A 16822-nucleotide genomic window follows, 5' to 3' on the forward strand; every position below is an offset into this window, starting at 1 on the left:
TTGCAAAATGATGAAACACACTTGTGAAATTGATACTTGAAATAAATAAATTACAATCATTACAAATGATCAACACAGGATGCACAACTGAACTAAACAGAAAAAATAGCTAAATTGAGCAGAACTCAACTAATATGAATTAAAACATGAACAAGAATTTTTTTTTTTACACATCATGATCATGACTGAAAACAGGAGCAAGAAATCTCTCAAATGTTTTGCTGTGGTATTTTTGATGTTGCCGTGCAATTTTAAAAAAGATTCCCCTTATTATACAAGAACCTGTCCTGAAGGTGCCACAAATCACAGATAAATGTTCTTTCACCTAAATCCAGACTGTGGACAGCGAGATTTCGCAACTGATTTATTTCAGATTCCAGGAAGCAACGTTTTTGTACCGAGCAGGAATTTCCAGGACTCAGCAGATATAAATACTCCCAGCTCCCAAATGCACAAATGACTTGAGAGCGGAGATTACAACCGTCACTGCAGAAGATAAATGTTATCAATAAAATGTGGTGAGTTCAAATATTCTTTTGTAAGTTACTTTAAATCGCTCTTCCTTTTACCATGTTTTTTTCAAAAAAAAATCCTTAGCTGAGGCTCATCATTACTTACAACAAAAGTGTTACAATCTGTATATTTAAGCATAATTTTATCTTGAAAAATCTGATCTTACATCTTTTTAAAAAGCTCTCTAATTTTAATTTTTCGATAATTGTCCTGTAATGTTGTGTAAGATAATTATCTAACTCTGTAATTTATATTTAATTTTCTGCAGAAGAACAGAGACACTTAATGTTTGTTCATCATGTGACTCTTGTTTGAAGGTTTTCCCTGACCGTGCTCCTCTTGGCCACATGGGCCTGTCTGGCAGAGGTGTCTCATACTGACTCTGTGTCAGGTAACAGACACGTACATATACAAGCATGCTAATATTCTTACAATGACAATGCCAACATGCTGATGTTTAGCAGGTATAATGTAATACAGTAAAACCAGTAAAATAATAAACCCAAAATGTAAAAGATCAAACTAGGTCAAAAGCCAAAAGAAAATATGACACTAAGTTTGGCTGCCTGAAATCATCAGGCTGGGAGTTCCACAACTGTAAACCAAAGTCATGGAGAAATTTAAGATTTGACTTGATGATGGCGCTGGATGAAAAGTGAAAGATCACCAAAGTTTTTTTTTTTTTTACAAATCATGCAGTGGATGACATAAAGGTGTGTACCAAAATTCATCACAAGCCATTCATTAAATGAGTATAAATTTTACTAAGTAGAGGAAAAGTCAGAGATCATTGAAGTTTTAAGGGCACATTGTCTGGGAACCATGAATGTCTGTCGAAATACTGCGTTGTAATACTGTAATACGGTAATAATGTACTCAGTCTGGACAAAAATTGTGGATGGACAGATGGACTAGTAGACCAGTAGATCAATATTTCTATGGCAAGGTGTCTATTATTTGATGTTTTACTTGGTATACTCCCAGTTTAAACAGATTATTGGGACATTTACAAAAACTGACTCTAACAGAACTAAGCTGGAGATGCATTAACAGACAGAATATTATCCCATATTTGTCCATCCAAACACCAGCCTTTTACTTTAGGACACATTCAAGTGGGTCCAAGTAACCACAGGCTCCAGTACTCTGATGTTCGCTGCTTTTTTACACTAATACCTCCTTGACAGCTGCTGTTCAGAAAGATGACACAGGCTCTCCTGTGAAGTCTCATTTACCACCGCTGATTTCAGATATTGTTCCTCCTTTGGCTCTGAAGCTGTAGTATCTTACAGAGAAATTGCCTGCTTCACTGCTTCTTTTCAAACAGCCCTTAAGAGATAGCAATAAACCAAGCAGAGTGCAGTGGATGTGACTAAACTGACTGAAGGCATGTTGAAAAATCATTTGTTGATAAGGGAAGGTTATTTTCAGTAAAAAAATAAAAAATAAAAAGAAATAACTCGAGATGTAACAGATGTAATGAATCTATTTTCTGTTTGTTTGCAGTCTTTGTAAAGCATCAAACTAATTCATTCATTCGTTTAATTCGTCTATTGTGCCGAATACACAGATTGGACAAGGCATAGAAAATCTATCTTGATAAATAAATAAAATAAAATTAATGATCATGAACAGTGGTGTGAACATCCTTTACTTAGCATGTTGCCACCACTTTGAAGAGAAGATCACTTGAAGTAGTTTTCATGATTATCTCAGCCACACAAAAGACACATGGATCAAAGCTTTACGATGAATAAATTAGAGGCCACTTTCTGGAGGGAACCCTCAGAGCATGAAAGCATCGTATTCAGACGACAAAGCTCCTTTCATTTAACAGCCGATCTCTGGAGGGATAGACAATACGCTTCGATAGCTGCAGTCCATTAACTACACCGTGAAACCCTGGCATCAAGGAAATCATGTTTTATAAAATATGTTCAAGTTCTATTAGAGTGAAAAAGTAGAAGAACAGAAATGCTGTCAACAGGGTTTAACACACAGATAAAGTATATTGAGCATATTGAAAAGGAATTAATAGACTAATCTTTATTTACTCAGGTTGTCTCATTAAGCTCAAGAGAAATTTTGTTAACACATTGCATATGTACCAGAGGGAGAAAAGATGAGCTACTCACACCAAACAGGCATCAGAGACATATTTAAAAGTTACCAAATAAATAGGGATTCCTTCAAATACAAAAATTAAGCAAGTTTTATACAGCACCAGTCAAAAGTTTGGACACACTTTGCCATTCAAGTAAATGGCAAAGTTCAAGTTCAATTCAAATGACTGGTACTGCAGGTATAAATTATAAATAAATAAATGTCTACAACAATTTCCCAGCCTCCAGGTTAGCATCACTCCGTTCCAGGCGAATGGTCGGGGGGACCCTGGCCCCTCATGTACCCTGGCAGGCCATGGTCTTCATCGCTGAGAGTGTGCTGGATGGAGGCTATGCAGGTGGCGCTCTCATCTCTGAGGGCTGGGTTTTGACAGCAGGCAGGAACCTTTTTGTCAGGAAGAGCCGACAGGACATCCAGGGAAAAGATCCCGTAATCCCTAAAGTTTACCTGGGAATCTCACAACGGGCAGAAGCTAATGCCTCAAATGAGGTTGCTGTAGAGAGGGTGAGCAAAAACAATTTTTTAAGCTAGAAAAAGAAAAAGCTTTATATTAAGGCAAGCTTCAAGGTTTCCATGGATACTCAATATGTAGTGCTGAATTGCAGGAAATATGTATAATATGAAGCACAGACATGAGGATTTTCTTTTTTCACTGACATTATTTTTTCTATGTTCATTCCACCATTACACTGAACAGACAGAAATAAGTATCTTTCTCATCACTATTTCGATTCTCAATGTAACACAATTTGACATAGCTGCAATTAAATGAACTGCACCATCCAGAGAAAATCATGTATTTATAATAATAATAGAGAATGATAGAAGGAAAAACAGTCTTGATGTCAACCTTCAGAATAAATGACATGAATGACTCCCACAAGTGATGGTGAGACAATTACTCAAGATCCCTTAGTGTGTAGGATGTAAGAGAAAATAAGCCTCTGCCACTCAAAATTATTTCATTTTATCAGACATTTCTCCATTCTTTTCTAATGTCTTTTGAAATACTTTGAATACTTTGATCTCTTGTAAAAGCTGTGATGAGTGGGGAAAATTACTAGTCAAAGGACCTGCTCACAACTCATAGACATGCACCTGTGACAAAGCTTTAAGATACGTGAAACATTTAACACAGTTAGGTGAAAAAATACATATTTATTTTTAAAGCTTCTGGATGTAATGGCCTACTAAGAAGGACATTCTCACTCCTTTGACGAAAATGGGAAGCCAGATTAAAGACCTTAACACTTACCTTCCTTTCCTGCAGGTTGCTCTCCATCCAAACTTCCAGAACCATTCTGACTGGGACAATGACCTGGCTCTGATCAAGCTGAAGAAGCCTGTGGTTATGAGTGATAAAGTGACCCCCATCCCCCTTCCTGAGGCAGGTCAGGACCTGGCCGACATCATGGGCGGGTTAGGGGTCATCACGGGCTGGGGCTGGGGGGTCCAGCTCTCCCTTGCAACATCACTCAAATACCTCATACTCCCCCTGGCTGATCATTCTGCATGTAAAGCAGAATATAAACGTATCGCTTTAACACCAGATGTAGACGACAACATGTTCTGCACAGGCTCTATGAGGTATGAGGAAAATGTTTGTTTTGGTGACGCAGGAGGTGCTCTGGCTGTCAAAGACGCTGCAACTGGGGACATTTACGCTGCAGGGATCCTTTCCTATGACAAATGCTGCAACAGGTACAAGTACGGAGTCTATATGAAGCTTTCGCCATACTTACCCTGGATCCACAGTGTCATCAGGGGAGACACAGAAAACTCGTCTGCTCTGCGCTCTGATACAATGTCGAAGATGTACTCCTGGCAGCCCTAGAACTTTCTAATTTTACAGAGAAAGTCATTATATTGTATTGACTTTGTGAATGTTATTAAATGCTATCAATGAAACAAAGAGCATGTTCTGTTGTGTTATTGACAGATGTTGGATGAATTCTTGTAAATAAGTCCAGTATTTGCAGTTCTTCTTGTTTGCCATAACTGTAGGAAGGAAGTTGTCTGATTTTGCTACAGATAAAACTGCTTTTTACTTTCTTTATACACTTGTTTCTGGCATTTTTTTGTTTGTACAAGACAGTGCAACACTATGAATTTCTTATTGAAAGTTTTCACTGTAACTCTCATCTTCAAACCATTACTACATCTCATCTCTCTCTATGACGGCCGGTGTGTATAAACACTTAAAAACTAGTTCCTTTTGAGCATACATTTAGTTTATAGAAGTAAGAGGTTGGGGTGTTTGGTTGGATGAGTCAACAAAATGTCCGTCTTTAACACAGGAAACCAAAGTTGGCGTCTCATTATCTACTGCTAGTTAGTGCTGTTTTCTCTTAACCATCACCAAGAAGAGCATGAGAGCTTCAAAGGTTGAGAGTACGTTTCATCATATGCAGTCATCAGCGTGAAAGCAAAGATGATGGTAGAATATTATGACTGACACAACTCAGAATTTGTGGTTTTTCAAGTGTTGCCCACAGATATTAGCAGCAGGACTTAAAAGATATTTTGGTCTGGCAGGTGTGTCCACTCTGCCACAAATCATGAACTGTCTCAGCAAAAAATGCTTGTCTCCATGCCAGAAAAATGGGATGGTAACAGCTGTCTGTCCAGCCAATACAGTCTGAGAGGGGAAGATAAGAGCGAAGGAAAAATCAAAGTGTAAGGTCGAGACTACTGGTTTTAGTCCTTTTTCAGTGTAACGTGAGGGCATAGAAACTTAGATTGAGTAGATGTGAATGAGGAGGCTGGTATGATATTCTTCATTACTGTCATCTCAAATATATAAGCTATATAAGTTATTCAATCTATTAATCATGGCTATGAAGACTCAGCAGGCAGCTTTCATAAAGAAATCAGCTGCTGACTCCGCTGAAATGAAACATCTTGACTCCCTGGAGGACATCAGATTATGGTCTCCTCTGACCAGCTGCTAACTGCACACATGGTGCTGAACAGTGACCTTCAACATATGTTGATTTTCCTTAATAAATTTCTCTTTCAAAGAAGATTTGAATGTGAGAAATATATGCCATAACTTATATATGTATACATGATATATATTATATATATGTAATTTGTGTGAGTATATATATACATACTCACACACACACACACACACACACAAATTACATATACATAATATTTATGTGTATAATGTGTGTGTGTGTTTATATATATATATATATATATATATATGTGTGTGTGTGTGTATATACAATAAATAATAGAACATTTATATTTCTTGTTAGATACCTGTAAAACTCGTCTGTTGTAAGCATTTTGATAGTAAGCATGAAAGTCTGTTTGTGAACACACAAAGATGAACTTGTATATGTGTAAATCATTCACATGTACAGCCGACTAGCAAAAAAAGGTTGACCTTCCAGAAATAATAATTGAAGTTATATTGATTGTTGTAAAGTAAGGGTACATTTAAGCAGTTAAAGTGGTGTGATACAGGTGCTGCTGATGACATGTCAACAGATGACATAACATCATGTATTTCCAGATTGATTTTTTTGTCCCGACTCTAAAAGCATTGATGCTACAATTTATAGTGCGTTTGAAACTGCCTAAATTAGTTCACACTAAATGTGAGTCTTGTCTAAACTATCTTCAGGCAGGTAGAAAGTTGAAAATGCTTATGTTAAGTCGCTATCAGAGATGGTAGGGGTTAATTAAAGTATTGGTGTTGTCGAGGGTAAAAATGTGAGCATGAGGGGTTTCAACAGTGAATGGTTTGGTAAGTATAAACATGCTATGGTCTTTATGTTCACTGCATCTCGATACAGCCATGGAAGATTTTGGATCATGTATTGGAAAGCACTATCCACATCCATCATCATACGGAAATGTGTTTTGGAAGAAGTGTTCATTGTCGAGAGCTAGGACCGGGAGAAAAACACCGTCTATGCTTAGAGCCTTGATTGGCTCATTTCTTGAACACAACTATTAACCCCCTTAATCTTCCATAAAGACACTATACATTTTACTGCTCTTGCCCCAAAGCCTCCCAAAGGGGGGGCCCTGATGATGTGTGCTGCAGCTAGCATCTACCCATTGTCTGCATTTTAGGCACTCAGGGAACATCTGAAAATTTTAGCCTCTACCTATGGTCTGCATGTGAGGTATTTAGGGGACATCTCTAAATAGTGGCATCTACCAATAGTCTGCATGTTGAGGTGGGCTTTGATGGGCTTTGATGGGTTTCTTTGCCTGAGGCCCCCCCAGAGTCTAGGATCGCCACTGCCAAGAGGAGCATCCTGTATGTGTCATCAATCCATCATGGTCCACTGCATACACGAGTATGTCTTGGTGTACAGTCAGTGATATAATATTGGCAGCAGAAAGAAGTTTTGAGACAAACTGTGTCTTTATCTGCTTGGTGGAGTGTATTCAGGATCATTTGATGTTTCTTAGGTAAAGTAAAAATGGAGCTGTTGAAGGGAGTAAGAAGTACTTTTTAGCAGGTCTGCTGCAGGGTGCAGGAGGCTCTCCTCGATGGCTTCTAAAATATTAATATCCCTGTCAAGGGCAATTACCCTCTACCAGTCTCAGAGTGTACTCTCTCTGGCTCCATCACTCCTGCAGAGCACTGACTGAGGTCACAACACCAACAGTTTCTTAATGCAGTTTAAACCAGAATTAACATGGATGATGAATAAGGTCTTTGTGTTGTATGTGAACTCAGATACATTTTTTTTAATACAACATGAAAAATATTTAAGTTTGTTCTAAAACCTGATTACAGGCTACTTTTCTTAGTTACTAAGTGAGAAACAAAAGATTATATATATATATATATATATATATATATATATATAAATTCCCACTGAGGTTAATTTGCACTAAATATCAAGTTACAAGTGATATGATGAATCATTACATCAGTAAATCACCAAGTGTAAGTAGAATACATTCTTTGTAACAACTTTGCTACAAGTTGCATTTGATTCAGGGGTCAACATATAGCTGGTACATCATTTTCTGCTCTTAAAATATGCAGTGAAACAAGCAGTAAACATGTTTTTTTTCTGTTTCTGTATGTTTCATATGAGCAAACTGTCCATATAGCAGTTTATCAAATTTTCATTTACCAAAATTGTGTAGTAATAAGTGGTATTTTTTCTATATCACATCTGTCTTGTTGAACATGTGTTTGTGTGTCATGGAGGATGAGGCCAAACATAAAGCTGCACTGCTACTGAATTTCTGTCCCATCTCAGCCGAAGGAGATAGCGGAACAGATGCAGATGAGGTTGAAGTGTTGAAGAATTATTATAACCCCTGTAATTACTCCTATACTACTAGTGTATATGTTTAATTTACAAGAGGAGTAATTTAATCGCAGAAATCATTCTAAATATCATCAGTTTATGGTCAGTATCAGTATTAGTATTAGCGTGTATCATTGTAGCCATTATTAGATATGCAAAGATAATACAGAGCACGTCTGCTCTGTTAAGCTCTATTAAATGTGGCACTGTCTTTTCATATATCCCAACACGTATAGTTATTGTTGATTGAGTCACAGGTTAAACAGAGGCTCAGCGTGGAGAATTGAACGTTCTGCTGATACTGGATGTACATCTGTAGATTCAATTGTCAAACACAAGAATGGGCCTTTGAGGTAGGAATGATCAATAGTATTTTCTAAGCCAGTCTGCTGTTGGAAGCATATTGTGTACTCAGCTGTCAGGTTATGTGCCGTCCTCGAGTGTAACTGGGAGACTGAAGCTTTTTGAGCATCATCACCCACCTTCATATTTACTGTACTTACCACACACACACCAAGCTTTTCACAGGGAAATAATACAACAGGTGGGGAACTGTATAAGCCAATGAACCATTTTCCACTGCTTACTAAAACAGGATTTACTCTGTCTTTCATTAGTCATGAATGAGAATATTTATCATAGATATGCTTGCTTGTATGATCATGAATGATACTTCTGTTCAAATATTAAACAGATATCATCAGCAAACAGAAGACTCAAACGTCAAAACAGTCAAAAGCTAAAAATATTAGGATGATCTGTCAGTGCTGATCTCTCTCTCTCTCTCTCCTTATTGTGTTTACTCACCCCCATCTTTATTCTATCAGTATCCGTAAAGGAAATTGAAGAGATATAGAACTCATATTTGTTTATACAACCTCCTCACAAGAGTGCAATGTTCAGGCTCATCTCTGTCAGTTTTACCCTTCAGATGTGGTCATATTGACTGGTGTTGTAATCATGACTTTTGCTAGTGGATATTTTCGAAGGCTACAAGAGTTTGTTTGAACAAATGGTAAATACACAAAATAATAATAATAAAATAAATAAAATAACTTAAGAAAGGACAAGGAACAACAGTTCTCTCACCAGAATCAGTCTGATAGACTGACTGGGCATTTTGTTACCACTTGGTTATTCAGTCTGATGTTGCCTTCTTTCAGTGGTTAGATCAGTGAGGTACATTTACTCAGACATAGCACTCGAGTAAAATTTAGAGGTACTTCTTGATTTTATTCTACTTTATACAACTAGAACCCTGCATTTCAAGGAGAATATTATCATTTTCACTCCATTGCATTTGCTATTTATGGTACAGCTCCACTTTAGCCAACACCAACATTTAAATACTACTTTAAAGGTTAAGACACCAGTATTAATAATATAATAACATAACATGTATAATCATATACAATTCTAAAAGGGCCCATTCTGTACAATATGAACTTATAATGAGTATTTTAACATGGTGGTATACATGCTATTTTCTGTAGGGGTAGGGTTTGATTTTGCTCTACATAATCATGATGATGATGATGATGATGATGACAGATAATCAACGTTCTGATATCATTTTCATTCACCATTGGCAAAGCAGTGACCATCATATAATTAAAGCATAAATTAAGCCACTTTACAGAGAACAGCTGTACGTGTGTTGAAAGCACTTTGTTTAGGCAAATACAATTTCTTGATTCAAAAGCAATAATCTGCAGTGAGGTTCCCATTGAGTCCACATGGACATTACATGGACAAATCTATCTAACATGATGAACCTAGCTCTCTTAGAGAGGATTACAAACATGTTAAAATTGTATTCATTTGTTATATGTAGTTTCAAATATTGTAATATAAAACAGTGATACCCATAAAGGCCATGACTGACTCAACTGTTACTCCAAAAAAGGCAAAACAGGAATTTGTAAGAAAAACACCACACCTTTTGGAAGCAGTAGATACTTATAAGCCAATCTTATAGTTTTCCTGACTTCCTATATCAAAAACACAAATTCACAAGTTTGAACAGAAGAGGTCCATCTCAGAGAAATCAGTCTAAATGAACTTGCTCTATCTTCACAATCTAATTGTGGATGTAACTCATTCAACAGCTCCAAAATGGACGTGCTATTCTGTTGTGACAACTGGAAATTTTCTGTTTTACCACAGAGGCACGGACTGTTACAGCTATAATGGAGCAGAGAAATAAAGAACAAGTACAAATGATTCAAGGTTATGTGTGTTTCTCGGACGCACACACAAAAAAAAAAATGTGAAAAAGGTAAAGTTATGTCACTCACTGATGTCAGTGCAATATGAACAAAACCAAACCAGATCAGATCATTTGAACATTTTTATGCAAATTCAAGGTTTTCATTTCTTTTTTACACTTTACCAGATGTATTGTCAGTCACATCTGTGGTCTCCTGTAGTCCCCTCTAAATCTGGAACAACATGTTCTTTATTGATACTCATGCAAATAAATCTTTGTGTGTGTCCACACTACTTTGCGTCCTCTGCAGCTGTTAGGTGCCTCCTCAGGTTCTGACACAATGGGGGGAAGATGATGGTGGGGACAGGCATTAAATGCCATGCAAATGCCACGACTGTCACACCTTCTCTTGTCCAGGGCACAGCCGCCTGCCATGACACCCTTCATATACCCATGGTCTCATTACCATGTTGTTCCTCTCTTATCAAAGAGGATCAACAGTTACAAATGCTTCGCAACTCAGATGTCAATTTTCAGGTTTAGTATTTTAGGTTTTAATAGTTTTTGTTTAGTTTTTCAATATTTTTTGTTATTTCAATAAGATTATATAATAAAAACCCATAAAAACAAACTGCATACAAAAATATTATAAAATATTATTGCAGATGAATTTAGCCAGATAAAAAGCATCTGTAATTAAGTTAGTGAAGTTACATGAGAAGCATGTTCAGCTGCCTTATAAAATAAGGAGATAGGTGCTGTTCCTTAGTTGAAAGGTTTTGCTGTGGGATTTTTTTGTCCCTGAGGGATGCTTTTTGAAGAAATCATTTGGAGGATGAGCGCTGACAGTGTATAATTTCTGTGCTGTCATGGTCATTCTGGTGTCATGAATGGATATAATAGTGAGAAGGTTCTCCAGTAGTATCTCCTCATTGTCCGTCTTGTTACCATAGCAAGATAGAAGAAGCACACAGACTTTCAACAGCAGCTCTCTAGAAATGTGCCCTTCCTCCCCTCCCCCTCGTCCTCCTCCTCTTCCTCCTCCTCCAACTACACCAACAACAACTACAAAAGGACTGATGCAAATTCACAGAGGTGGTTCAATTTTCACGAATTAAACCGAGGCTTTGTCATTACAGATAGATGGAGTCCCTCTATTGTGCAGGTGCGTCATTCTAAATTAGTAAAATTCATATATAACTATACAACGTATGTCAGGTTTGTCCGGGGCAAAAAATAAAGGAAGTAAAGATCAACAAAATTTGAGCTCAGGGACGAGCATGCCTTTTACATTGTTGTCCCAACACTTGTTCACACTTAACATCTCTCAAAATTGGTGCAAGTCTGTCAACACTGGTAGAATCCACCTTTAAGTCTCATTTGCACCGACATAAAGGTTCATAGAAACCTTGAAAATTTGAAGACAGTGAGTTTTCCTAAATGCATTCACCTTGCCAGGGAGATGCAAACTGGTTAAACAAGGCCACCCAGTGGCTAGATGAGGAATTTCATATTATATATATTATTATATATTATTTTTTTATTATTATTTTCCTTGGTACCTTCTCATGCATGTCATTAGTAACCAACAGCTCTGAGATAATGTAGCTAAACAGAAGACTACAAACACTGAATCTGACTGGATGCTTAACAGGGCCCGAAGAGCACAAGCAGAGAGAGTTACTTTAGCTACAGTCTAATATTGTTTTTTTGTAGTAGAGCTATGATTTACCAACATTGCCTTTTGAAAATCCGTTTTAAATAGCTCTGGAAACAAGCTGTTAAGACTATCTCTTGTAAAACTATATGACTTCTCCCTGAGTCATCTAGCAGTGATGCACCAGTCATGGTTGGAGTACAACATTTTCATCATTTTTACTCATTCATTATGTGTCAAGTAGTTCTAACTCAGCTCTGCCCAACATAAACCTGAGCCAAGGTTTAAGTATGTACAACACAGAAAACAATGTGGGTGTGTAGAATATTTAGGAAAATTTAATTTAAATTTAACTGATGAAAGGCTACAAACACCAAAAATAACAGTAATCATTTTATATATATATATATATATATATATATATATATATATATATATATATATATTCCCATAGTTGAACACAGTCTGTGGTTTTGTTTGATCTGGGGCAATTAACACTGACATTAGCTTTACCCTTCAACCTCCTTCCCCTCAGCAGAGTCTGATAGAGAAGTGTGAAGTGGCTTCTCACTTGGCTGAACTGTGAGTGTGAGTGCACAGCAAAGAGTGCAACCATCGTGTGTGTGTGTGTGCATAGACTTTATTAGCAGCTGATACAACAGCACATTGGAGCCCTTGTCAATCTGATTACTCTGTACACCTTTAACAGAAATCAAACAGATCAGTGACAGAAGGTGAAAGAGGAGACAAACTACTTTTACAAAAAAAAAGAAACAGGAGAGGGAAGTGTGTGTTATTGAAAACAGAAAAAAATGTGTTCTTCAAATCTATTTTTACCACTTTCTCTCTCTGCTTGTCATTCAACTCCTCCTCCAGTCGGGCTTCCTGAACAGCTGACTCCACTTTACAAACATACACCTCCATCTGGCCTCTAACAAAATCTTTGAGGGAATAATGAGTCTTTTATGAAACAGGCATGCCATTTTTGGAATATGGTTTGGATAGACAAGTGACAATAATCTCCCCTACACTAACACTGAAGTTAGCATGCTACCCAGCTATTCCCCAACCCATCTCGTCACTTTTCAATAGCTTCTCATTCTGGCTTCAAATCTGCCCTGGTGACATAGCACTACTCATAGGGCGTTTTTTAAAAAGCTTTTCCTGTAAACACAACATTGGCCAAAGCTCTTGTCAAGTGACAATCACCACCACCCACTCTGGGCAAGAAATCATGTTCGGCAGCAGAGAAAACTTGTAGATAGCCACACAAAAGGAGCTATTTGCAAGTTTTGCTATTGCTGCCTAGTCAGTGTTAGTGTGAAAAGGTTGCTCCATCCCCTTTTCATGTGCCCTGATCCCCCACATTATCATTGTGTTGTTATTATCATTGTTGGAGTATTGGTATTTTGAGTAAATGTTTCTATTGATTTTTCGGGGTTTGATTGTTTTGTATATGAGTTTTGAGATATTTTTGTCTGGTTTATGTTGGAAGAGTGAGCCCACTTTGAATATTTTCAGTTGTCTCTCTGAGTGGGGTTAATTAGCTGCTCAGCCAGGGAGAGAGGAAAAAAGTGTGCGCTATCAGGTCCTTTTAGGAGAATTTAGTGTGGGTGGTGGTAGTGTGGGGTTGGGGTGCTTGGGATGTCTAGAATTTTAGCCCACCCCCCATACTTACCTGAGAGGATGGTATGCTCCATGTAGGTGAAGATTAAATGCAAGCCATTCAGTGGTCAAAGGAGAGAGAGATATAGAGCAGGTGGCAGCTTGCTGTGAGGCTGCAGTTTTAGAATTTGTTTGTTATGGATTAGGTTCTTTTTCTTTTTGAATTGCCCGGGATTTATTTTGTCTTCTGTTTTGTCGTATTTTGTTAATAAAATATCAGTTTTTTGAGCTCGTACTCCGGCCTGCTGACAATGCTTTTTGAAACATCTTTTTAAAAGTTTCCAGTGCCCATACCATCATCTGCCCTTTGCAGAGAGCGGCAACACCACAGTTAGCATTAACAGATGTTTGCTTACCAGGACCATCAGTCCTTTACTCACCAAGGGCTGTGTCGAATGGTGGCCACAACATCAGTGTTAACTCTTGTTTCTAGCCTTACTTTTCTAGCATGCTAACCAGCTAGACCTGGCCCTTTCCAGTCCATCACTTTCCAATTGAAACTCACTGTAGCCTCCAATCTTATGACATAGCGCTGCTCAGAGGGTGTATTATAAGCTCTTGCACTATAAGGTCAAAAATGGCTGAAACTCTAGTCAAGTGACTTTCACTGCCACTTGCTCCCAACAAGAAACCACCATCGGTGGCAGAGAAAACTTACAAGTAGCCCCTTTAATCTTGTTAAACATAACAGTTTTACTGTGTACAGAACTATGACAAGAAACCTTTCGTTCTTCTAGCCTATAGTAGAGGTGAATGGAATTTCATTTGTGTTGCTCACAGCATTGAAATCATCACTTTCTAGAAATGGTGTCCCTGTTACACTGGGATCCACAGAACACTCAACATGTTTTTATGCCTCTGTGCCAGCGACAGTCAGGCCTGGAGGTATATTGTTTTCGGGTCCATCCACACAATATCCCAGCTACGCCTCGAGAGAGCATCTTCAAATTTGGCACAAACGTTCACTTGGACTCTAGGATGAACTGATTAGATTTTGGTGCCAAAGGTCAAAGGTCAAGGTCAGGGTGACCTCACAAAATGTTTTTATTGTACTTACTGATGAAAAAAAAAAAGGATCAAAATTGATTTTTTATTCTATGTAATCCCCCCGTGTTAGAACCCGGCATTTACATTACCCACAAAGTATCTTGACAACTGACAGTTTGTAGCAGCTACATTGTAGCCTCAAGCAGAGCTCACAGGTATCCTACAGAGGTCTGGTAAGCTTACTTATCTCCAAATCCTGACATCTGGATATTTTTGAATTTCAAACTTGTCGACTTCAGCCCCAACTGACACTGCCTAACAATTTATCAGATTTCACACAGCTCCCCCTTAGGCTAAAAAAGACTTTGAAAACCTTTTTTCATATGCAGTAGTACATCCCAAGACCTGTAGAGAGACATAAATGTGTGAAAATAATCAGTGGAGTTCCACTTTAAAGTTGGAATAAGCTTCCCTAACTTACATTCACATTATTATTTACATGGACTTAATCTGAATCTGACTGACTGTTGTTTAACAGCATTTGGCAACACACACTTTACTGTCTGAATCTACTCTAACATTAAGTAATATTACTTCAGCAAGAGGACAGTTTCCCCACCATCAAAATAGCAAGAAAAGTCTATTATTTAGCTGTTTGGCCATCTAGTTTAAAACGACCATCTTGTATCTAGTAATAGTCTACCATTTCTTTAAAAAGAGGCATGGAAGATTCTAATCCACTGAACCATTTTTACACATAGATGATACTGCTCATCGAAGTTACAGTTGTTAAATGTTTATTGCCAATGTTCAATGTATCTCTTGAATTTAACAACCAAACTGTCAACATAGCCTCAAAGTTAAAATCTTACTGTGGTATTTATGTAAAAGATTTCGTTTAAACTGCCAGTTTGACAAATTCACTGGTCAATCAGTATCAGCATTGTTTTTTCTTTTGTTTGGTTTTGATACAACTCAGTTAAATCAGACACCCCCATTTTGTGAATAAGCCTGAATGTAATGTACCCAAAATACAAAGGTTACTGTTCTTCAGCCCTTTTGATTACAGACATAACCCTTGTGTGATTTGAAAGGTAACTCTTTAATTTTTACATACAATAAAAAAGGTCACAAATGACAATGGGAACATTTCCTCAATGAATGTTATTTCCTCTTTTATTTTCTATTGTTAAATATGAATGTCACTTTATAGATAGACAATGTTCCCTTTTCTTTATATGTTACAGAGGGAAATAGTGTTGTGAGAACTGAAAGGTTACAACATAACATCTTGCAACACTGTATTTGTGCAACAGGATGAAATATGATTTTTTTTTTTTGCATACAGGGGGCAGGGGCTGGGGCCTCTCCGGTGTGTGGCGTCCTCTCCGCTGGGGGTGTGGGTGGGCCTTTGGTCACTGGGGCCCTTTGGCTCTGGGCCGACTTGCGCTGGGGTTGGTGGTCGTAGGCTGGCTGGGGGGCTTCCTGCCCACTGATCCTCTATAGGCCTCCTTGCACTGGGGGCTGTCGCCTCTGTACTCACTCTCGGGCTCCCGTTTAGGCTGAGCATGTGGCTGTTGTGGGGGCATGCTGCCTTGGGTCCTTGGGCCCTGGGAGCAGCTGGGGTTCTTGGTGGCCTGGCTTCTGACTGCTTGTGCCTTTGATCTGGAGGTGCGGTGTTACTGCGGCCCCCACATCAACTACCCACCACATCCAATGACAAATCGGTACACACTTACACACTTACAAAGCAACCAAGGCCAAGTTGTCCCAGAGATGGTGTGATGTATTTTAAAGGTTAATCTGTGGTGAAAGGTCAAAAACAATGTGTTCTCTTTGTCGTGTTTTTTCATTTCCTCTTTTACTTGATGTTGTTAAATATAATGTCACTTTACAACTAGACAATGATTCACAGTGGGGAATAATGATGTGAGAACTGTACCAATTTTAAGTCAGTAGAAGTTCCTCCACCTCTGAACAGAGGATATATGCTGACCACCTAGCACTTTATTAGAAACACCTGTACACCTGTTTATTCATGCAGTTATCCACTCAGCCAATGACAGCAGTGCGATATAAAATCATGCAGATGCAGGTTTGGAGTTTCAGTTATTGTTCACATCTTGTTTAAACAACGCACCATGATCATATTTTTAACTTGGTGGTAAAGCCCACTTTTTTATTGTGAAGTTCTGTTTCTGAGTATTCTTTATTCCAACATTTTTTTCAAAAACATCTTTCTTGTTTTATTATTCCTAACTTTTATTAAGTTTTTAGCTAAGATGTGTTCCCAGCATTAACAATAGTTGGTTTTTTTTGTGTTTTTGCTATAACCTTCAATTTGATAACAGTGCAGTTCTGCTCCAAAATATT

The 16822-nt window shown here is 37.9% G+C and overlaps 1 protein-coding gene across 1 annotated transcript; it reads left to right on the top strand.

Annotated features, from left to right (window-relative positions):
* Positions 1 to 392: 392 nt before the first annotated feature.
* Positions 393 to 4693, top strand: hp (haptoglobin). The gene is made up of 4 exons (XM_071489220.1): positions 393 to 518; positions 831 to 904; positions 2858 to 3141; positions 3908 to 4693. The coding sequence occupies exons 1-4, from the start codon at positions 514 to 516 to the stop codon at positions 4469 to 4471; spliced, it is 927 nt and encodes a 308-aa protein (XP_071345321.1). The 5' UTR covers positions 393 to 513; the 3' UTR covers positions 4472 to 4693.
* The last annotated feature ends 12129 nt before the right edge of the window (positions 4694 to 16822 follow it).

This window comes from Trachinotus anak, unplaced genomic scaffold (assembly GCF_046630095.1).
Source record: "Trachinotus anak isolate AG129_WGS33_773 ecotype Australia unplaced genomic scaffold, CSIRO_AGI_Tana_v1 ptg000011l, whole genome shotgun sequence".
Taxonomy (NCBI): Eukaryota; Metazoa; Chordata; class Actinopteri; order Carangiformes; family Carangidae; genus Trachinotus; species Trachinotus anak.

Bases quoted from the DNA above. Each gene is read 5' to 3' on its own strand.
- hp (XM_071489220.1), top strand. The intron at 905-2,857 runs GTAACAGACACG...ACAATTTCCCAG, and splicing joins TCATACTGACTCTGTGTCAG to CCTCCAGGTTAGCATCACTC. The intron at 3,142-3,907 runs GTGAGCAAAAAC...CCTTTCCTGCAG, and splicing joins ATGAGGTTGCTGTAGAGAGG to GTTGCTCTCCATCCAAACTT.